Here is a 23,696-nt window from a genome sequence, read left to right as displayed (position 1 = left end):
GAAATTGTCTTTGCATGTGACATGCGTCACAGCACAAGTATCTTTGCAATGGGAACCTCCACGCGTTCGAAAATCAGCCCGCTTTATGGAGGTGCTTACTGACCAGGAACCTCATCTTAGGCACCCAGATGCAAACAGCTTGGCTGCTGCTGGGGGGGTGGTGGTGCTGGGATGGAGCTAGGGGCTGTAGTGGGTGTGGAGCTGCCATTTAGTTACCCAAGGACAGTGACCAAAGATGGCGAGGAGGATGTTGCCTGCGTTGTTTAAATACCAATGGGAGGGGAAAAAAAGCAGAAAGACAATTGATCCAAATGAGCAATTGCATTGGGTTTGCATGGCAAGGTTTTGGTAGCACGGTAGCTACAGGGGTGGCTTCTGTGAGAAGCTGCTAGAAACTTCCCCCATGTCTGATAGAGTCAATGCCAGCTGGCTCCAAGATGGACCTGCCACTGGTGAAGGCTGAGCCTGTCAGCAATGGTGGTAGCGCCTCTGGGATAATATACTTAAGAAGTGGAAAAAAAAAACCCAACTGCATGGCAGCAGCCAGAAGAGAGGAGTGAGAACACGTGAGAGCACCAACTCTGAGGACACCAAGGTCAGTGAAGAAGGAGGGGGAGGAGGTGCTCCAGGCACCAGAGCAGAGATTCCCCTGCAGTCCATGGTGAAGAACATGGTGAGGCAGGCTGTCCCCCTGCAGCCCATGGAGGTTAACGCTGGAGCAGATATCCACCTGCAGTCTGGGGAGGACGCCATGTCAGAGCAGGTAGATGCCTGAAGGAGGCTGTGACCCCATGGGAAGACCACGCTGGGGCAGGCTCCTGGCAGGACCTGTGACCCGTGGAGAGAGGAGCCCACGCTGAAGCAGGACTTGTGACCCTGTGGGGGACCCACGCTGGAGCAGTCTGTTCCTGAAGGACTGCACCCCATGGAAGGGACTCAACGCTGGAGCAGTTCATGAAGAATTGCAACCCATGGGAAGGACCCACGTTGGAGAAGGTTGTGGAGGACTGTCTCCTGTGGGAGGGACCCCAGGCTGGAGCAGAGGAAGAGCGTGAGGAGTCCTCCCCCTGAGGAGGAAGGAGCTGCAGAGACAACGTGTGATGAACTGACCACAACCCTCATTCCCCGTCCCCTTGCGTCGCTCACGGCGGGGGAGGCAGAGAAATTGTGAGTGAAGTTGAGCCCCAAAAGAAAGGAGAGGTGGGGGGAAGGTGTTTTAAGATTCGGTTTTATTTGTCGTTACTCTACTCTGGCTTCTAATTGGCCATAAATTAATCTAATTTCCCCAAGCTGAATCGAGTCTGTTTTGCCTGTGATGGTAATTGCTGAGTAATCTCTGCCCATCCTGATCTCAGCCTATGAGCCTTTCATTATATTTTCTGTCCAGCTGAGGAAGGGAGTGATAGAGCGGCTTTTGGTAGGCACCTGTTGTCCAGCCAGGGTCAACCCACCACAGCAATATCCAGCACATGCTTGAGAGGCAATGGGTTTGTGTCCTACCTTGAGTCACGAGACACGCAAGAGGCACGGGGATATACATTTTTGCCTCCCGGTCAGTCACACCTTCCATCTTTTTTTGTTGTTTATGTTTTCATCTTTCATCCTACATTTACTTTTTCATTTATTGTGTTTTAACCTGTGCAGTGCCTTAACCACCACAAGACTCTGGTTTGTACTGCTCTCAGAATTTCCTCCAGTGCCTTTAGTTTCCTCAAACACCCATTTTTTGCTTTTTTTAGTGTGAAATATTTCCAGTGCATACCAGAAACCAAAAAGCAAGTAGGAAATCAGCCGCTTTCAAACACCGTGCGAACGATCTCTTTGCAGACAAGCCAGAGAACCCACAGGAAAAGCAACCACCATACACAAATGTCTGACACCTACCATGTGTCCAAAAATTTCTTCTCAGGTAGATAGCAGAAACTGTTCCCTTTTCCCACTTAATTAACACTTTAAGACATGGAGAAATATGATCCTTTTCTTTCCTTTGTTATCAGCAATCCCACTCCGTTGGCTTTTCAATCTCCTCTGTTACACCTACCTCAGTAGATCCAATTTTTCTTTAAATTCCATCTGTGCATGAGTTCCAGATGAAAGTGTGCCTGGATGACCCAGTTTTGTCTCCTGTATTTTATTGTCTGTTGGCAGCTTCCTTTGCCTACGTGAGGGAAGAGCATCTGAACTATCAGTTTAAAAATCAACCCCTGTGGCAGAGACCTCCCCACCACCCTTTCTGGGAACGGCCTGGTACCTTACCAGAACTTCCTATTTGTTTGAACGCCTAGAAAAGATAAAATAGGAACTACAAAATCTAGGGAAGATGTCAGTGATTTAGCTTCCTGTGAGACTCTTTTTTTTCTTTCCCTCTTGTGTACAGTTTGTGCTTAACTATAGTTTGGGGATTTTAAGTGTTTGTGTATTTCCACAGAGACATTAACAGCAGGGTACTCGCTGGGGAGCGTGATTCACCTCTGCTGACTTCACCCATCTGAAACGTAGTTGTCTGGTTTCTTAGAGCAGGTCTGCCCTCCTAAATAAAAAAGTCAGGACTGAATTTGAGCTCTGAAGCCCTGATTGCCTGCCTAACGGGAGCAGTGGCTCTGATCCAGACCACTCCAGAGCTGTTGGTGGATGCAACTGAGTCCATGTTACCTAAGCTTATCTCCAGGGCTTGATCCCAGGCATTCTTCACACAGTTGTATAGCTATAGTCCTAAGCTACACCTACAGCATCAAATAATTTAGTTCCCCCAAACAGTCCCAGGTCTTGGCTCCCTGGTGTCCTCATTGCACATATGTTGATTCCCTCCTCAGTCCTCTTCTGGAATGAATTCCCCCTGGAACAAAACCATATTGTGTTTTTGGGGACCACTCATCTGAAAAGCCTTTTGTATCAGACTGCACAGACGAAACTGTCCCAGGTTTGACTCCCTCATTCTGCCCCTATATGACATGCTCAGCCGAGGGCCAACATTAGGGTGGGTCTAATGCTGGAAATGTAAAGGAGCAGTTCTGCTCCACATAAGGCTGCCATTGGGGTGTTCTCTAACAAATGCCATGCCTTGGACTGCTATGTTGGTGCATGGAAGAAGAGGACTTGGACCATGTACTAAGCCTCGTGTGTCCTAGCCAAGTTGGATTTACTGTTCAAGCATACAACATAGTCAGAAATCATCTATTCTGGACATGTCAAATTCATTCAGCTTTTCCACATGTCCTGTCTGGACAACCATGGATAGAAACATAGAAGGCAAATCTTGGGGAATACAAAAATTAATAATAATGAGGTGAAGAGTCACTGGTACTTTTTCTTGAAAAGCTAACCCAGCGTGACATGTGGAAAATACATGGATGTCAGAACATCACAGAACAGAAAGCATGGAGTAACAAAAGCAATCTGAAATCCTTGGATGGATTGGGTGTTAACCAAAGAGGCAGAGGCCAGCTGCAGAAGATGGAGACCCAGTCGACGTGCTCCATTCTGAACTAGAAGAATGGCCTTCAGTAGCAAAAGTATCGCATACCACTTGCTCCTTGTTTTCTCTGCTAGAAAATGCCGGTGAAAGAAGCTTTCCTGGTCAGGATTTTTTTCATTTGGACTTAATAACCTCATTCGCACTCCTCTCACCCAGCTTCACCCAGGCTGTGACGTGCTATAGGACTGCTGAATGCAGAGCATGCTGCTGGACCTCCATAAATATTAAAGGATCACAGAAACTTTGTGCTTGGTGTTATTTCTTATGTCTGTGGTTCGTATCCACAATGAAATGACACGAAGGCTGAGATGACAAAGTGACTTGTCAATATGAAAATGTCCAAAATGTACCTTATCCTTTCATGGATGGGCGGCATCAATACGAGTAGGACCTCCCCAGGGAGTTCTGTCATATTGACTTAGCCACCAGGAGCTTGGGGTTGAGGTGAGAGACAGTATTAAATTTTAACCATTCTTTAAATAACATTTTTGAAATCAATAACATGGGTCCTGAACCCTTGGCTTTCCAATTGCATTTGGGTTCATCGTGGATGCTGTGAAGATGAAGTTTTACCTGCTCTTTTTTACCCTATTTATGTGGATTCAAGAGAAGCATGTCTTCACTCTTCCAAGGTAAATATCTGATGGTGCTACCGGGCTTTTAGTGTGTGGTGAGTAGGACAAGGAAAGTACTGAAGTAAAATAACTCCAAGTTGCATAAGAAAACATTTGGCAAAGGTTGACATTTATTTATTGGTCCTGTAATTGGATATGTGGTTCAATTTAACATATAGATGGTGGAGGAAATGAAATTATTCTAAGTCTTCTTTGCATCCATAAATCCTATGTTTTTAATCATGTTAAAACTATTCTTTTCGGTCTAAGTGCAAATCAATTCTGTTCATTCAGTGCTTTTGAATGCCAATAAAGGGCATTCTGAAACTTAATGGGAAAAAATAATTTGCTTCATTTGCCTTAAAACAAGACCTTAAATGAATTACTTCTTGAGGTAGAGAGAGAAACCATTTCAGAAAGCGCTAACAATCTGTTTTCTTTCTAAAGCAGCTTTTATGATTGTTTTTCCAGTCATAAATCATTTTTGAATAACCATTTGGTATTTGTACAATGTTTCAGAAGCAGCTTTATTGTTACCTATCGATAGACTTCAGAAATGCCCTGAAACCAAATGCTTTGCTAAAACATAAGGACATATGTCAGAGATGAAGACAGCCAAAGTGCTTTTATTTCCTACATGTACAGCCGATTTAAAAACCTGAAATGTTTTAATAGCTTTAATAGGAACTAAAAGGATAAGCCCCTCCTGGTGATATTAAGCAAGATGAACAACCTATAGGAATCACGATTAAACACAGCCTGTTCCCAGGACTGAAATACCTACACAAATAATAGTGAATTATGTCTTACAGCCCTTCTGCGACTGCACCGCGAGCCAGTGGGCAGACCTGTGACAGGTGAACCCCTCTTCAGTTCATGCCTTAAAAAGAGGATCTTTCACCTCCGTTTGTCTTGCCATCATGTTTTGTTGTGGATTGCTACAGAGGTGTGAGGGTTACAGTAGGGGGACAGTTAAACATGTTTTTAGGTGAATTCAGTGGAACAACATTGCTCTATGCTACTTCAAGGTTCATTTATTTCATGTTTAAATAAAACACTGAAAATCTGACCCTTAGAGCAGAATATGTTATTTCCCACTGGAAAGCATGAGTCTAACCCTCCCAATCCCGGTTATGAAAATGGCTAAAATAATGAGATTTTAAAGGTGATATATCTGACTTTTTACTTTTATTTGAGTGCTAGTGCTGGAGGATTTAATGGTCATGTATTAAAGCTTCCCTTTGCAAGGTTATAGTGTGATGACTGCACCTGGACTTCTAAGAAAAATACCAAACATTGTGAGGCTTGTGAAAGAGCTGATAACACTGGGGAGACACCTGGCTCCCTTGTAGGGAAAGGGTAAGGCTGGAGGCTGTTGGAGAGCCAGCAAGGTGGGAGAAAAGGGATCCCACAGGCAGACATCTGTGCTCCAGGCAGATGAACAGTGTACATGGTCCAGGAGAACAGGAAAAGATGCTGGCAGCACTCCTCTAGTGACGCTGCCTGCTAGAGCCAGGGTAAGACATTCAGCTGGAGGCAAGTAGGGAGGCCTCTCTTCTGGAGATGTTAGTCAGAAAGAACGTGCAAGGTTTAAATGAAGCCAGGCTATGAGGACAGAGAGACACATCCACGCTGATGCCTTGTTTTTGTGGACCTGTGTGATATGTGCTGCTGATGGCCTTCCTAGTAACCGAGAAATGAAATGGAGAGGAGGGATGCTTCAAGGAGGACTGAGATGCTTCAAGAGAACTGGCACTGCTTTACATCAATCTGTGAGATGGTAGGCCCTGGATGAGATTCACCTGACTATATGGGATCTCTACACAGGTCTGCATGGGAGCAAGTCCCCGTCACCTTCCTGTACACCTCCTGTAGTGGAGGAAAATGTGTGCATTCAGGTTATAGTTCATTCCAATTTAGCACACACATCTGAATTAGCTCAGGTAAACTGGACCCTGAAAGTGCCTGTTTCTTCATTAAGAGAGTGACTAGCTGAGAGGAAGACATCAAAACCATCTAAAATGAACTGCAATGCATTCCACTCACTCTGTCATACCTACAGGTACAGACCTGAGAATTGTAGGGTGGTGATGGCAGCTGAACTTCTATTTACCCAGATGTAAAACAGAGAAGAAGAAGAGATGGGGAACAGTGACAGAGTCCAGTGGGGCCTTGGCAGAAAGTTGGAGGAGGGGAATGAGAAGAATCCTCTTAAGGACAAACTCAAAGAGCAACCAGGGAAGCTGGGCATGAGGACAGAAAGTGAAAGAAAAGAGGTGTGCTCGATGAACATGTTCAACTGTACCAGGGCAGCAGGCAGGGCAAGGAAGCTGGGGGTGGAAGGTCGTTTCTGAGATTGGTATAAAGGCAATTTGTCTAGGTGTTTTCTAACAGGAGTGGGGCAGAAGACAGATGAAAGAGGGTATAATGCCAAATCAAAGCAGAGGAACTGAGAAGCCCAACAACTACAATTTTGGCTGTTAATACTCCCCATGTTAAACATGACTATGAGAGCAAGCGTAGAACTTGGATCAGCTTGTTCAGTGCATTCAGGTCCTACCAATGAGAGGAATCGCTCCTAGCTACCACCTGTCCAGGCCTTACCACACTCAGCTGAAATATTTGTGCAACAAATGGTGGGGTACAAGTAAATACCACGGTGCTCTCAGGCTGTGGGAATCATAGGACAAAACCAGATGCAGCAGCCCTTTTCTTGTCTCCCCTCTGATTCCCCACATATGCAACAACAAATTCATTTTTAAAGTAGCCCCAAACATATGCTTTGGAGAGCACTTGCCTAAAGAAATAGGTAAACTGACAACCCTGCCTATCCCTGATTGCTTTTTGATGCTCTGTCAAATGATGGTGGGGGCAAAACCAGGGCTGGCATCTTATTGGTTCTTCATGAGAAACAACAGTGATTGCTTGGAGCCTGGCTAAAAGTAGAAAAGATGAATCACCTGGTTGCCAGGTGCTGTCAGGTCTCTGCTTGAAATCAGTCACAACGACGAGTTATGACAATCATGTTATGCAGCTTGAAAACACTACTTTTGAGAGCCCTGGCTGATTTCTTTTCAATGCTCTTTGCACACGGGGCTGGCTGGGACTTCCACAGTGCCTGGTTTATGCACCGCCACCAACTCCACATGATTAGAGGGTTGCAAGCCACCCCAGCCCACAAAATGGAAATAGGGATCCAACATTCCCCTGAGTCTCCTCCTTCTACACACACAAAATATTTTAATTATCTACCCAATGCAATTTTGAACTACATGGCTTGCAGGGCACTGAAGATCGGGCCTGGCTTTACAATGCAATGTGGTATTTTTTCTTCCCAGAAAGTGAATTTCACTCTGTTACTGATGGTTGGGTCAGGCATGGAGTAGCTAGGAAGGGCCATCTCATGTACAGCGTGTCTGGACCATGGGTTTCCATGTAGAAGGGGAATATAAGTTACCAGGGAAAGACGGGGAGGACGGTGGTATAGACCAACTGAAACCATACCTGGGAGAGGGACAGAAATGATGAGATCAGAAAACTGGACTGGAGTAGGAATGATGACAGTAGTAGCCTCCACACGTCTACAAAACATCATGCTTGGCTTTTGCAGGAGACTGGGAGGGCTCGTGCCTCTGCTGAACCGTGACTGAGACTGAGAAACTCATGGGAGAACAGGGGAGCTGTCTTCCATGTCCAGGCTAGTTTTCCACTGGTGCTGCTGCACAATGGATTAGCTGGGGCTGGCAGCTCTTGTCCTGGTGCCAGCTCCCAGGAGCGATCTCGGAGTCCATCAGTAGATACTGGCTACCAAAGCCCTGCACCACCTCTTTCATGGATTTTACTGATTGGCAAAAGCAGAGGCTGGAACGGGGCTCAGCATCTTCACTACTGAATCTTCTTTGAGTTCTTGGCAGCCAAGCCAGGGAAGAGGAGAAAGGCTAAGCCTGCTTCTCTACTTTTGCAGAGAGCAGTTACAAGTACTGTGCTTTACCTAAATACCCTTGTTTTTCAGGGACGAAGTTTTGCAGGCTCTCCCACAAACAGACAAACAGGTTGAAGCCCTTCAGGATTTACTGAACACCACCGAGGTAAACACATCGCTCTGTCTCTCTGGTCTCTATGCCAAATTCTTCCCCAAAGTGCACTAATACTGTTTCCCCCACCAGAGAAAGATTTAGCCCATTTTCATCCATTTGTTCTAATACAGCAACTCATCAAATACATGGTTTTCATTGCTCTACTAACTTCTAATTTACATGAGGAGACATCTGCTTCATAATGTTATAGTAGTGCATTGTATCGGAGCTCAGATTCCTGCAATTGATTTTGCGTACTAAGACACTGTAAAATTGGCAAAGCACCAACACACAGTAAGTAGAAACACTTCTGCTAGGGTGCTTCAGCCCTTTAGACCAATGCAATCTTGACCTATATGACTTGCACAGCTTTGACGATCAGGACTGGATTTTTATGGTATTTTTCATAGAATCATAGAATTGTTAGGGTTGGAAGCGACCTTAAAGATCATCCAGTTCCACCCCCCACTGCCATGGGCAGGGACACCTCCCACTAGACCAGGTTGCTCAAAGCCCCATCCAGCCTGGCCTTGAACACTTCCAGAGATGGGGCATCCACTATTTCTCTGGGCAACCTGTTCCAGTGCCTCACCACTCTCATAGTGAAAAATTTCTTCCTAATATCTAATTGAAATCTACCCTCTTCCGGTTTGAAGCCATTACCCCTTGTCCTATCATTACATGCCCTTGTAAAAAGTCCCTCTCCAGCTTTCTTATAAGCCCCCTATAAGCACTGGAAAGCTGCTATAAAGTCTCCCTGGAGACTTTTCTTCTCCAGGCTGAACAACCCCAACTCTCTCAGCCTGTCTTCATAGCATAGGTGCTCTAACCCTTTGATCATCTTCGTGGCCCTCCTCTGGACTTGCTCCAACAGGTCCATGTCCTTCTTTTATTGGGGGCTCCAGAGCGGGACACAGTACTGCTTGTGGGGTCTCACAGGAGCAGAGTAGAAGGGGAGAATCACCTCCCTTGTCCTGCTGGCCACGCTTCTTTTAATGCAGTGCAGAATACAGTTGACTTTCTGGCCTGCAAGTGCACATTGCCAGCTCATGTTGAGCTTCTCATCCACCAACACCTGCAATCCCAGCATCCATGTCACCAACAAAGATGTTAAATAGTACCAGTCCTAGTGCCGACCCCTGATGAACACCACTCGTCACTGCTTGCCACTGGGACATTGAGCCATTGACTGCAACTCTTTCAGTGCAAAAAGCTAAAACAAAGGAAGTGAGTTGTTCTTACAGCACACGCATTGCATGTAGCATCCATCAGAAAGAACCCAGAGGCAGGAACACCTAAACAGAGTCTTTTGTAGCTGCCCCTAGGGCAGTATTGACCATTGCTGATGATGGGTAAAGAGACCAACAATCACATCTATTATCAAAGTTTCTCATGTACCCCCATTCATTGCTCCTCTGCCATCTCAGCTGTGTCAATCCAGAGTTCCTTAGTTTTCCTTGCTCTCAATTCAAAGAATGCCTACACCAAAGAGAATGTAAATTTGAACTGGTGCGTGTCAGTGCAGACAGCAGGCTAGCCAGGGCAACAGGGAAACCGGTGCTGGGGAGCGAGGTATCCAGCTTGTTTCTTGGATGGGTTTTCCAAACAATGCTGAGCCATGTGATGTTGTTGCTACCTTGCCAATAATGTCTGAGATGGTTACATTGAGACTAGCTCAGCCACTTGTACAGCACATTGCAGCAATATATACAGGGGCCAAATGTTTTACCGTTTATTGTTCCAAAGTCTTGATTAAAATCATAGTTGAGTTTTCTGTATGATTTTGCAGACACGTTCTCTCTGAGAAAAGAGTGAGGTAAACAGTTGACAGCTGATACATGCCTGGAAACATGGTGCCCTAAGTTGAATATAATATTCCTGGTGCAACTGCACCAGAAAGGAAAAAAATAAACCCTATTGTCTGTCGACTCCATGCTGTATGTCTTCCAAAATGCATCCCAGAATTATGTTGACCTTTTTCACATTGTAGATTCATGCCTAATTTTCTGCTTACTGTCCACCCCTAGATCTTTTGGTATTATTGTTTCTAAAGTTTCAGTCTTTTATTGAATATGTTGGCTTCTAATTTTATTATTGTAAAAGATTTAATTTTACCAAGAAGAATCTCATTTTCTTATTTCCCTCCCATTTCTAATCTCTTTATTGCTGCTTCAACTTGACTTATATTCAAACCCCTTCTGGCATTTATTTCCTCCCTGATCAAAGTCATCAGTGAATACAATAACTAAAAAGACTGGTCTGATCTTCATTAATTCTCCAAATACCCTCAGGGAAAATAACTCTCAGCAGACTTGAAAACATGTAACATAATAACCAGCTAAACATATCTATTATACTAGAAATACTATCTCAGAAAAGGTTATGGTCCTGTCTTTGTTCTTGATTTATGAATTTATGTGCAGAAGTCATTATAAACATTTCTTAAATACACACGTTTCATTTCCAGCAGTAGCAGAATGCTATAACACAACAACAAATAAAAAGGGAACATTAAACTGCTTATTACAAGTGGTGTCTCATATTGAAAACATATATTTGATTATTTTCAAAATACTTATCAAATTTTAGTAAGAATATTTTTTCTTTCCTCAGTAAAAAAAATAAGATGTTTTTTGGAAACTTTGCAGGTCATTCTCTGGCAACCCGTTGTGGTTGAAAACATCCAGAAGGACAGAGAAGTCCATTTCTATGTCAGGGCATCCAGCGTCAATAGCATAAAAGCTCAGTTAAGGCAACTGACCATCCAACACAAGTACGTATTTTTATATTTGTTGTCACGAATGTTTCTGTGAAGTTGTTTGTCACTTATGTAACAAGAGCTTGTGTCCTCTCTCTTTGTTATTCAGAGTCTCACTGGAAGATGCTCAAGGACTTATTGAAAAACAGACTATAAATGACACAGTCAACCCACGCACATCATCATCATATTATGAAAACTACCACTCAATGAAAGAAGTAAGATATTTTTGCTGTAATCCGCTGTAGATTCAAGGGGTGAAGTGTGTCTCATGGTTGAGAATGGAGATAGAGAAAGAAATCATCAACAGGTAAATACCACCGTATTGCTCAACCATTGAGAGTTGTAATTACTGTAATGCCTTCATAGAGAAGGAATGAAACACCAGACAAAATCTCTCATCCATGTCTTGCCTCAAACTGCCATTTAAATGCAGCCAATACAGAAGTGAAATGAAGTCGCAAAACACCACATAAATATTTAAACCATCAAATGGATAATAATTTAACCAAATAAAACTAAAGAGGAATTTCAGGGTTATACTTGGACTGTGTTGTGACTGTATCTTACTGGGTTTTTTTAAAAGAAATTAGAGTCAGGCAAGTGGTAAGTGTTCTGAATTGGTATTTTTTCTTTCCCATGAGCTAAAGAGGAAGTATTACGGGAGGAAGAATGAATTTAAGTCTAGACCTTTTTCGGGGATGAAGGAAAACAATAGGGAGAAGATATATTTACTAACCTCATCCTTGCAGATATATTATTGGATAGAAGAAGTGGTGAAAGTCCATTCTGACCTTCTCCAGAAAATATACATTGGGTCATCATATGAAAAACGACCACTTTATGTTCTGAAGGTATGACTGTGACCTACTACAAAATCTTTCCAAGTACTAATGTAAGCAAGTGATGGGGTTTGGTCAGAACACTTTCTTAAACCTATACTTATAGGCATATTTTAATAAAATGGAAATTTTTGTCTTTCTTAGAAGTTTCCTAAGTTCTTCTAATAGAGTGCATTACCTTTGACAAAGGCGTTTAACCACGTTAGGTTCCTTGCTGTGTCACAAAGAAGTTATCACATCTAGGCCTTCATCCAAAAGCATCAAACACTGGCATGGTGGATACCCTCCTCTGTTGACTGTGAAACCAATCTAGTTTGCTGCCCTGCATAGTTGGTGATCTCCTTTCTTGGCCTGAGGTCTTGCTGCAGTCTTGGTGCCTGCGTTAGGAGCTTGCTGCAAGCAGGCTGCATACGGCGCTCTGACTGTATGGGAACATCACTGGGAGCAGTATCCTGGCCCAGGATCAGTCTAAACTCTCCCTACAAGACAGATGCGTCTGCTTCTGTCTTGGTTACCCTTTTCACTTTCCACTTTCACGTGGCACACTTTACAATGGCAACATTTTAATACAATTTCTCTTTTGTCAGCTTTCTAAAAGCCATGAAAGCTCCAAAAGTGCCATATGGATTGACTGCGGTATCCACGCTAGAGAATGGATTTCTCCCGCTTTTTGCCTGTGGTTCATAGGCCATGTGAGTAGATAATCACTTCTGATTACCATTTTCAAAGCAAAGCAAAAAGTCTTGATGCCATTTACCTTCTCTATCCAACTGTGCTCTAAGGTCCGTAAAGTTTTAATCTATTTACTTCCAGAAAACCAACACAGGGGATTTGTGTCTAAGATTTACATGTAGGAGTGAGTGTGTGTGTGTTCGTGTGTGTCAGTAGATGGAGGTACGTGTGTGTGAGAGAGAGAAAGTCATATGGATCAAATGCTCAGATGTATTCTCAAGTATGAAAGAAACTTTTCAAAGTATGTGTGCAGCAAATTCAACACAGAAGTTTACAATTATGAATGGTCAGGGAGGGAGAGGGCAAGCCAGGAAAAGCAAGTATTTGGTGATCTACTAGGGTATGTCTATACTACCACATCGATCCAAGGAATGATCCTGGCTCTTGGTCACATAGCGCATGGTAATTCATGCCTATATTACTCCAGCTGGCACTGCCTGGAGTAGATCAGAGAGGATCCAGAGTGAGCTCAAGCTGTCCTACAACCCTTGGTTCTTCCCTACGGGCCTTCCTAGAGTGACAGGTACCCCACACTTGCCTGTGCCGGGCGTGACATAGCTCCACACCAGCATGCACACCAGCAATCTCTACTTAGCATTTGCTGTAATGGGTCACCTGCTGCTGTGCCTGCTGCTACTGCTCCTCCACCTCCTGCCTCTGCATTTTCTACTTGTACTCATGCTTTTTTCTGGATCTGCCTCATCCAGAGAATGAGGCCACACCAGACACCTTCTTTTAAAGATACCATCCCTGCTAGAGACACCAGCATTTCAGACTCCAGAACATGACCAACACTGCCAGCCACACTTGTAGTACCAGTTCATGGAAACTAGTAAATCACTGATGGGATGAGATGGTATGATGGGCTTAGCCTGACCAGCCTTGATGTGCAGCCACCGACTGATGGTCACATGTGATCTTTAATGTCTTTAATATCTGCACTGCTCAGGATAATGAATAAAGGTATGCCAAAAGATACCTCATCCATGGTTTGCACCCATATATTGCCTTGGTCTTTTTAAATTTAAGGCATCTCTGCTCAACTCATCGTGCTGAGCTGCTTGCCCAATTCTTAGTATGGATCAGGAAAAGGCTCCTAAGGCCCTTCTGGCCCAGACAAGGCTGCCCAGTTTGTTCAGTTAATGCCCTGAGATATTATTTATTGTTACCTTTTCACAAAAGCAAAGTTCATGGTAAAAATAAACTAAATGAGATAGAGACTTCACAATCACCAGTACTGTAGCCACAGCAACAACATGGACGAGTCCTTGAAACATGAATTACGGTTTGGTTGTGATGGACCTAAATAACGATGGTGGTGGTAATAATAATAATAATAATAATAATAATAATAATAATAATGATGATGATGTGTTTATTCCTGTCCTCAGTCACAACTATAAGACCTCAATGACTATAACATTTGAAAGGAGACTGCAGGAGTTAGGGACAGATACAGCTGAATGTACCTTGTGACCCACAGAAAATCCCAGCCTCCAAGGTTCCCGTGGAGAGAAATGCATTTGCCCTTTCATGCTGCTCCAGATAATTACCAGCTACGCTGTCACTTTGCCCGTGACATATCCTTGCAGCATTTTTCAGAACTAACAAGCTGAACATTTAGATTCTCCATCCTCTTGATCTAATTTCCGTGTTTTAAATTCAAATTTTATTTCTCTATCACTTCATGAAGTAGCATTTTAAAATTTGACATTAATACACATCTGCACACACATCAAAATCAGTAGCTCTCTCTTGCAAATCCTAGGCATTCTTTATGTTTCCACTCTATCATTTAATTTTGTTGTTAGATTGTAATAAGATTGACATTTCTCATTTAAGTCAGAGAAAGTTCATTGCCTGAGGAAAACTAGTATGGATTTAAAACGAATGAAGGTGCTTTAAGTAAGGTATAATGAAAAAAAAAATGATATGATTAAGGACGTGTCTATTCTAATAGTAAAAAAAACATTTATCTAGGTTAAAATTTATCCCTGTGTGGTGGACCAACAACCAGGTTAGGTATCACTAAAGCCTTCAAAATAGGCTGCGAGGCACAATTAGCATGTAGCTCTTACTGTCTCTTTGCATACAAATGCACTGAACTCATAATGCAACCAGGAGGAATAATGTCATGTACAGCTACCATTTGAAACCTTTCTTGTTGTTTTGTGCTTACTTTATTTTACCACTACTTTTGTGGTATTTTGGGTGAGAGGGAGGGTCCCTATCATTTATACGAGCAGCAAAAGCCCAAACCTTTCTATAAATAGGCTTCAACTCTCTCTCATGACCACTCGTTAACATTAAAGGACTGCAGTATACCTGACTGACTGTATCAGTTCGATTCCTACCCTCTCCCCGGCACTTCTAACCAAAGAGCTACTTTCCTATTTAGCAGTTTCTGTGATGTGATGCACCTCTATCAGGAGGTACACTGGTCTGATAAGTGCACAATTATATTACATATGCCATCAGATGCCTTTTTAGGAAGGTAAAAAAACAACTACTACGAATGCTTGTAATAAGTTTCCCATGTGCTTTACAGGCAGTCTATGCGCGTGAGAGAGATCAGACCATGACAACGCTTCTGGAGCACTTTGATTTCTACGTCATGCCTGTGATTAATGTGGATGGCTATGAGTACACGTGGAGCCATCCCTCTGTACGTAGAGTTTTTTTGACAGACTGTGCACCATACTGATGTGCTGTTAATGGGAACTATCAGTGTGCATGCTTAGGGTATAATTTCCATCCTGGAACTGCACGCCCTAAACTCTTGATCTCTGCTTGGAATTTCTGCGTCTCTGCCCTATTTAAACCAGAGCAAATACTCCAAGTAACTGGCATTTGATCCACTGTACCTTTCTGTCTTCCAAGACGCTGGAAAATGCATTTGGAAATGACAGAATCTCATCCTGGGGTAGTAATACTTCCAGATGTCAGGGAATGCCTGTGTTTGCCTTCAGCAGGAAAGTTACAAACACTGGCACAACCCAGCACAAGCTGAATAGCGTGCTGCATCAGATAGAGCACAGCCAATAATTCACTTCTTCCTCCTGCAAGGTAGCCCCATTCTCTGCATACTTCTTGTTTCAGATAAATGAAGGTACAACAGTTATCTTTTGTCCAGGATTTTATTTACTGGTTGGAAATTCTGAGATGGTTCTTTGATTTTTAGATCCTTCATTCAAGTTAAAAAAAAATTAAATTCTCCACTCTTTTATTCATTTGATCTTCAGTGCAGCTTGGCTCACATTGGGACTGTTACACATCCACATCTCAGCAAAGCTGCACACCAAATTTCCAACTTTCCACGTGCTGTCAGCAATGCCTACAGAAAGGTTGGACTTAAACTCCTAAACCTCACATACCTGGCCAAACAGTATGTCTGCTCCTCTCCTTCCACGGTCCAAATCCCTTGAAATTAAACCAGATGTGACCACCTCTTATCCTATACAACACTTCCTTCCGTCATCCATCCTTGCTGGCAATCAGATTGTGATTTTATAATCTTTTGATCTTTTCCCTCTTAGTTGGCACATGACCCGTAGAGGCAAAAGCTGGAAGTCACATTTAACTAACAAGTGAAACGGTGCCACTGTTTTTCTCAGTGTTTTCCCTGAATATGGCTTGTGTGTCTCTCTCCACAGAATCGTCTGTGGAGAAAGAGCCGCTCATCGCATGGTAACAGCAAGTGCATTGGTACTGACATGAACAGGAATTTTGATGCACACTGGTGTGGTATGACATCCTTTCCTTCTCATTGTACTCCTGCATCAATTTTAGCCTTTAAAATTCTTAATTTTGAAAACATTTTCATTTACCATTTCATAAAGTTGATATAAAGACAAATGCAGCTGAATAACTTTTATGAATCAGTGAACAGTTCCCCAACTTGAGACACTTTTTGTTGGGACCTAGGATTTTTCTTCCCCAGATACCACGCCAGGGACTAACCTTTTTCCAGCATGATGACAAGAGACAGGGGGACCAGGACCCTGGATCCTCTCCCTTGCATCACACTGTAACACACTGGGTGCGGGCTGAGGGGGGAAGGAGGAAAGAGGGAAGAGGTGGCCCTTGCCATGTTGTACAACCCAATTGAGTACATGCTTCACTGTGTTGTATGAACTGATCACCTCAGTCATCCTTCAGTAATGCCTGGCTGACCAAGATTTCTTCGCCTTCAGTGTTTGTTGTCAAAGCTATATCACATTTACTTACCCACGGGCACTTTAGTACTTGACAGTTTTTTAATAGTCTGCAGAATAGCTGTCTTAAAATTTACCCTATAGATCAGACCTGGCTTCACTCAGTACTGACACTAATGTCCAGTATGACTTTAAGTCATTTTAGTCCATTGCTAAACTGGGAATAAAGACGTTTTTTTACCATCCATGGCGATTATGTGGAGAAAACCACATTTTTTCAGGTAAAAAATCATGAAGATGGGGAACAAATACATCAATTTAAAAGTGATATTCAGTAAAAATATGTAATAAAAACAGAACTTGGAGAAGCCTGAAGAAATAACAGCAAAAACCCTATGTTATACAGATACCAGTTTCAGGGCAAGGTGTAAAGTACTGCATTTAACTTGTCAAGCACTTTTGGTGGTGAACAACTTCTGAAGTGGAGAAATGATTCATCTTTATAAAGAGCAAAAGAACACAGGGAGATTAGAAAGTGTTTCTTCTCTAAAGAATTCTTTGGACAAAATGTACACCTTTTTTACAGGGCAAAAGCAGAACATCTTACTTTATTAACTAGGGAAATATTCATGCTGTTTTCAGCCATGCTATGCTCCTCTCTTAGACATGTTTGAAAACATAGAAGAGAGATGCCTCAGCACCCTGAGGTTCTCACCCAGAGAGAACCTTCACCTTGCAGGGTCATTGGAGAGAAAAAAACCTATTTGTACGGATAAATCTGCGCAATGAAGTCAGGTGCTTACAATAACTTAAGCAGATGTCTGTAAGGATCTCCCTAAGTTTCTACTCCTTTTAGTTATACAGTCAGTAAAATGCTGAAAAACAAAATTCTGGTTTTCTTAATTACCATAAAAATGTTGCTTCTACTGAATCAGATTAGCAACTGATAGCAATGGTTGAACATATTTGATCCAGAACATATCAACTGTAGAATCTCCATTAGCTGTGCAAAACACCAGGAGTTCAACAGGATGCTCAGAAGAACCAAGCTGGAGTTTTATCACCTTGTAATAATGTTGTAATATTATTAGCTGTGTCAGTTTAATACAATAACAGAATTGTGTTTATGGGAAATTACCACAAATTCATGGGAACCTACAATTTAAACTTTACTCACCTACTTTTAAACACAGAAGAGTTCTTGTCAGGGGTACCAAATGCTCAGACTTTCACTGGCTTCAGATTTGCTTGTGAATACATTTTGTGCCACCGCAAAACTCCGGGGTTTATATCTATGCATTTAATCAGAGCTGTCCTGCTGCATTTTCTGTTCTTCCTCTTCAGCTGCTCAGATAACAGAGGTACAAAGCCCTCATGGTTTTAAGAAGAGCAAAACATACTAAATGCACTGATCCATTACACTTTCTTATACTAATAAAAAGCAAAATTACTCCACTAAAACCAATGCACTCGCTTTGTGGAACTAAATCTGACTGGAGCCCAGTTTTACCCATGCTTTTCATACCATTTCCTTAACTGGCTGTTCTCAGTATGACCAAGGATTTAGGAAAGCAGACAGAACATTAATCGAAGACTGCCAGCAAAGATTCTTCATTGCCTTGTTCCTTGGACAGTTACTCACTTCTGTGCAAAACAGAACGGTGCAAAACTTAACACCCTCATTTTGCCACTTTAGCATGATTTTGCATTGATGCCAGGAATTGTTTGTATTTTCACGTACATGAATTTTCATGGACTGTCTCCGAAATCTTTGAAACCCCCCCTTAATTCGGTAATATTAAGAATTATACATACATCACAGAATACAAAACTTATCACAGCCCTCTCTGCCCCGGTACCCTTGTTTCTGACCTCCCAGCCCTCATCTCCCAGGCTCAGTGTCGGCACTCCTCCCTCACAGCCTGCTCTCTTCACTATAATATTTCTGCTTCTTCTGCTGTGTTATACAAGGGTGTAGGTAACCTGAGGGTTTCTTTTCAGCCATTGGTATTATAAAGGGGCTTGCAGTATCTGTGGAACAGTTGCATTCATGAAAATACAGGTTTATTCTCAACATCGACAGGCAGGTTCCACCGTATCACCTAGTCTTTCTGTTTATCACAACTAAATGGAGCCTTGCAAGTTTTAATTAACTAAACCATATATATGTATATTGTTGAGTGTTTTGGGGGTCCAGATAATGCTCCCCATTACTTTGTGGCATGCTATAGATCTTCCCTAGATACCACTGGCACCAGAAGATGTTTCCTTCTCTCCTGTATCACATGATAAGAGCTTGAGTTGTTTCATCAGGGCTGCTGTTCTGCAGATGTAATTGGCATTATTGATGTTTGGAAGAAGGACACCTGTTAAAGTGCCCCAGTGCCCAGGGAGGAAGAAAGTCTTCTGGGTTTTAAAGTACTCAGTGGGCTTTATTCCTGCATAAGATTTAAGGATAAAATGTCCATTTAAACTATCAATAGTAGCATAGAGGAAAATTTACAAAAATTATTACAACATAAAGAGCTGACATTTAACACTGAAGATATCCTGGCTGCTTCCAGAAAGTTATTTAGTCTTATTCTGACGATAGCAAAAATGCTGAATCCTGGTTGTCTTCTTGGTAACTTGTTCCAGTGCCTAGTTTTCCTCATTCTTAGAAACCTTCATTTTGGTTTGTGTTTCTTCAACTTACTATTGGCAGTTTGCTATCCCCTGAAATTAATCACTTAGAACTGCCTTTTTCCTGTAGTACTTTCAGATTTTAAGAAGGGTTCTCACAGTCTTTTTCTTGATGAATTTAAATAGAGCATATTCATCCCCTCCTCTACGATTTTTTATTCATTAATATTTTTTAATTTTTTTAATTCTTTTTATTGAATATTTTTTTCTTCACATTCTCCAACTTTTTTCAGGAGTATAGTAGATGAGAAATCCTAGAAGGCTCACACTGGTTTCTGCAAGCATGACAGTTCTTTCCATAGCATGGCTGAGTCCACGATTTCTTGTGTATTAGCATCACACGCCGCTCTTCCAGAAATGCAGAAGGGAAGAAGTTAAGGAGTAACACTGTGCGCTCTTTTGTTACAGAGGAAGGAGCATCTCCCTATGAATGTCAGGAGACTTACTGTGGCCCCTACCCAGAGTCTGAGCCTGAGGTGAAAGCAGTGGCTCGCTTTATCAGAGATCACAAAGACATCATTAAAGCCTACATAACCATGCACTCTTACTCCCAGATGGTATTGTTTCCATACTCTTACACTAGGGACAAAAGCAAAGACCATGATGAGCTGGTAAGTCTTCCCATCTCTTTAAGTTTCACATTTATTTTCAGAACCCTGCTTGGTTTGGCTTGCAATGATGGAGTCACGGTGCTCTGAAGATCAAGAATTAGGAAACAAGATTTCTCTTGATGTTCTTAAGGACTTAAAGAAGTCTAGGCTGTTCTAGGACAGCAAGCGTCCTCTGAAGACTATGGAAAAATGAAAATAGTTATTCTAGGACTGATAGCACATCATCAACCTCTTATACGTTGAAGCTGCTGCTAAAAGAGCAGTGTCTTGGTTTTTTGGACACCGTGAAAAGATATTTGTGCAAACTGATGATTATGTTGTATGGTTTACACAGACTCTGAAATTACTTGGGTGTGTAACTGAAAAATACCCTCCACATACCTAAGCAACGTGGTATTCTGGTGGACACTTGCTGGTTTTATTAAAGTGTTTTGCTAGGGATACTATTTAAAATGATCCTAATGGTAGGATGGAAAACATATCCTACTTATGTAGAATTTTACATTCTTGAGCCACCAAATCATACGGTAAAAACTCTCCTAGAAGACAGGCAGTGTTCAAAACAGAAAAACTAGCTGCTGCTTTTTCCCACTGACCAGAAGACTCTGAGTTTGTTTGGATAAGGAAAGGATATCCAGGCTAAAATGGAATTTGCTAACACGGAGTAATTAAGCCATAAGAGTATGTGGACAGCTTAGCTTCTTACGTAAAGACATGAAGTCCCCTAGAGCAAGGAATTCCCTTCCCTGCACTTCCCAGCCCATTTTTGGCATTTCCTAAGCTCCAAGTGCTGAGGCAACGAATTATTTTATTTGCAGCAAGGGCTCCTGCGTAGCAGTAAGAAAGGAGCAGAAATGATGTGAAGGGGACCAGAGAGCGAGTTTGCAGGCTTTGGGATTTGCCATATGGGACCGTGGCGCATGTCTTGAGGTGGACAAGTCATTTCATATGTTACATGACATAAAGCCAGGCAGTAAGAGAGTTTATAAAGATACAAGATTGACGTTTGCACACACTGCTGTCATTTTTTCTGCTTTTCAACCTCACGCATCTCCCATGTCACTTAACATATTTCCTTCTTAAAAACCATATTTTAAAAAAGCATTTTATTTTAAAAAATAAATGCTGTCTAGATAAGAGGACTACAAAAAGTACACTATTAATGCATTGGAAGCATTCTAGTGCATAGCCAAAATCCCAGACAGTTCAATATATTTCCAATGGTAACTACTGCCAGTGGGTTCAGAAGAAATTAAAAAAATCCAGTAATGTTAATAAGGAACTAACTAAACCCAAACAATGTATATTCTTATTCTGTCTTAGTTGCTGTTTAATTTCATGAAACTGCATTAAAAACACTGCATTTGTGAGCGAACAGTAACAATGCATATGTGACCCCTTCCTTGTAAAGCAGAAAGACATGCGCTAATTCTGGGCATTTAAATCTTCTTCATGGCTTAAGAGTTGAATTTTCTCAATGAAAATGAATCAAGAGTGGCTTAAATATTGTGGCAAAAAAGGAAAAATGGGAACAAATGGTTTTGATGACAGTTCACTGCCTGAAGTGGGTGGTAAGGTCCTGTCTACATTTTTTACCTACCTACAGCAGAAATGCAATCTGTAGCATGAGGATATGCTGAAAATTTCAACCACATTCTGTGGGTTTTTTAGAGCCTTTTAGAACAGTATTTAACTAATGCGAGAACCAGAGCACAGTGTAAATAAATCCTAACTGCATAAATATTAACTATTATCATAAGGCTATAAAGATAATAATGTTTTATTTAATTTCAGGAAAGTCTCGCACAGAAAGCAGCTAGAGCTATAAAGAGGACAACAAAGAAGATCTATAGACCTGGTCCTGGTGCAAAAACAATTTGTAAGTATGAATTCTACTATAACAGCCATGATAGCATAACTTTGCTAGCATCAGAAGACAGCTTTTGAATGGAAAACTGAAGCTCTGGTTTCAGGTAACTGTTATCTATTTTCCCTTCTTCACATAGATTTAGCTCCTGGAGGGTCAGACGACTGGGCTTACGATCTTGGCATTAAATATTCTTTTACCATTGAGCTTCGGGACACAGGAACTTATGGATTTTTGCTTCCTCCTCAAGAAATTGAACCAACTTGCTTAGAAGCATTTTCTGCTGTCAAAGAGATAGCTCAACACGTTCTTCAAAATTTGTGATATTGAATATAACTTATTCCAGCATGACTGTATTTACTTAGCTCAAATAATAATAAAGAAGCGTGCGGCTTTGTTAAAATTATTTACATATAGGCAAAAAAACAAAGAATGACTGCACCCCCTTCACTTCATTTTAGAAGACACAGGGGTTTTTTCAACCATACTTATACACCCATACCTACAATGGTAGTTCAGTGCAGTACATATATATATATATGTATATATATATATATATATAAAATGCACACTTTAAGGGGGAAAATAGCATAGATAATCTTATGTCCCTGTAGATGGTGGGAATTCAGGTGATGTAGCATCAAACAGGCCTCTGATTGACATGCAGCAAGTTGGGTAGACCGGAAAGATCCCCTCATTTTTGTCATCTGAGCTACTAAAGGATTTTCTTACAGGAGAGCAACCTTATTCATTGTTTCCACTATCAAACAGAAAGGATGTTCACATGAGAACTTCTTGCTGCACACTTAGATAAAGGAAAGGACAGAGAGGTGGCCAAATCACTGATACCAAGTGGGAGCTGCCCACAAGCTCTTTTGCTAGAATCATAGAATTGTTAGGGTTGGAAGGGACCTTAAAGATCATCTAGTTCCAACCCCCCTGCCATGGGCAGGGACACCTCCCACTAGATCAGGTTGCTCAGAGCCCCATCCAGCCTGGCCTTGAACACTTCCAGGGATGGGGCTTCCACCACCTCTCTGGGCAACCTGTTCCAGTGTCTCACCACCCTCACAGTGAAGAACTTCTTCCTAACGTCCAATCTAAATCAACCCATCTCTAGTTTTAATCCATTCCCTCTAGTCCTACCATTACCTGACATCCTAAAAAAGTCCCTCACCAGCTTTCTTGCAGGCCCCCTTAAGATACTGGTAGGCCACTCTAAGGTCTCCTCGGAGCCTTCTTTTCTCCAGACTGAACAACCCCAACTCTCTGTCTGTCCTCATAGGAGAGGTGCTCCAGCCCTCTGATCATCCTCGTGGCCCTTCTCTGGACACGTTCCGGCACGTCCATATCTTTTTTGTAGTAGGGGCTCCAGAATTGGATGCAGTACTCCAGGTGGGGTCTCACGAGAGTGGAGTAGAGGGAGAGAATCACCTCCCTTGGCCTGCTGGCCACACTTCTCCTGATGCAGCCCAGGATACGATTGGCTTTCTGGGCTGCTAGTGCACGCTGATGGCTCATGTTGAGCCTCTCGTCCACCAGCACCCCCAAGTCCTTTTCTTCAGGGCTGCTTTCAAGCCAGTCACTGCCCAGCCTATATCAGTGCTTGGTAATTAGCTGGCTAAGTTTATTCATCCTGCGGCCAAGGGTTTGTGCAGCACAACATAGGCCTGAAGGCCAGGCTGCCCATGCAGAGCAGCGCAGGAACAGCCTGGATCTATTCAGGTTCACCTGTATCACCAGCTCCTCCATGTACAGTTGTCTCCTGTCCAGGACCAATACAACTCCAAAGAAAAGCTGTCAACATGCTGGTTAAATGCGAGAATGGCACTGAAGATGTGACCCAAAGACGCTTGCTAGAGGGACGGGATGCCATCCAGAGGGA

The 23,696-nt window shown here is 42.4% G+C and overlaps 1 protein-coding gene across 1 annotated transcript; it reads left to right on the top strand.

Annotated features, from left to right (window-relative positions):
* The first annotated feature begins 4,019 nt into the window (after positions 1–4,019).
* On the top strand, positions 4,020–22,214 carry CPB2 (carboxypeptidase B2). Its single transcript, XM_074565352.1, has 11 exons — positions 4,020–4,107; positions 8,102–8,177; positions 10,814–10,938; positions 11,033–11,141; positions 11,676–11,777; positions 12,353–12,457; positions 15,046–15,162; positions 16,151–16,241; positions 19,742–19,944; positions 21,739–21,823; positions 21,951–22,214. Exons 1-11 carry the CDS (start codon positions 4,037–4,039, stop codon positions 22,133–22,135), a joined length of 1,269 nt encoding a protein of 422 aa, XP_074421453.1. The 5' UTR covers positions 4,020–4,036; the 3' UTR covers positions 22,136–22,214.
* Positions 22,215–23,696: the final 1,482 nt, after the last annotated feature.

Source organism: Larus michahellis, chromosome 1, assembly GCF_964199755.1.
Source record: "Larus michahellis chromosome 1, bLarMic1.1, whole genome shotgun sequence".
NCBI lineage: Eukaryota > Metazoa > Chordata > Aves > Charadriiformes > Laridae > Larus > Larus michahellis.
The sequence above is the reverse complement of the archived record's forward strand: the minus strand, read 5'-3'. Positions and strand labels throughout refer to the sequence as shown.

What these genes read in the sequence shown, in the direction of transcription:
- CPB2 (XM_074565352.1), top strand. Translation starts at nt 4,037, where the DNA reads ATGAAGTTTTACCTGCTCTTTTTTACCCTATTTATGTGGATTCAAGAG. An exon ending in GCCTGTGGTTCATAGGCCAT is followed by an intron (nt 12,458 to 15,045) that starts GTGAGTAGATAA and finishes TGTGCTTTACAG; the next exon opens with GCAGTCTATGCGCGTGAGAG. An exon ending in GCAAAGACCATGATGAGCTG is followed by an intron (nt 19,945 to 21,738) that starts GTAAGTCTTCCC and finishes ATTTAATTTCAG; the next exon opens with GAAAGTCTCGCACAGAAAGC.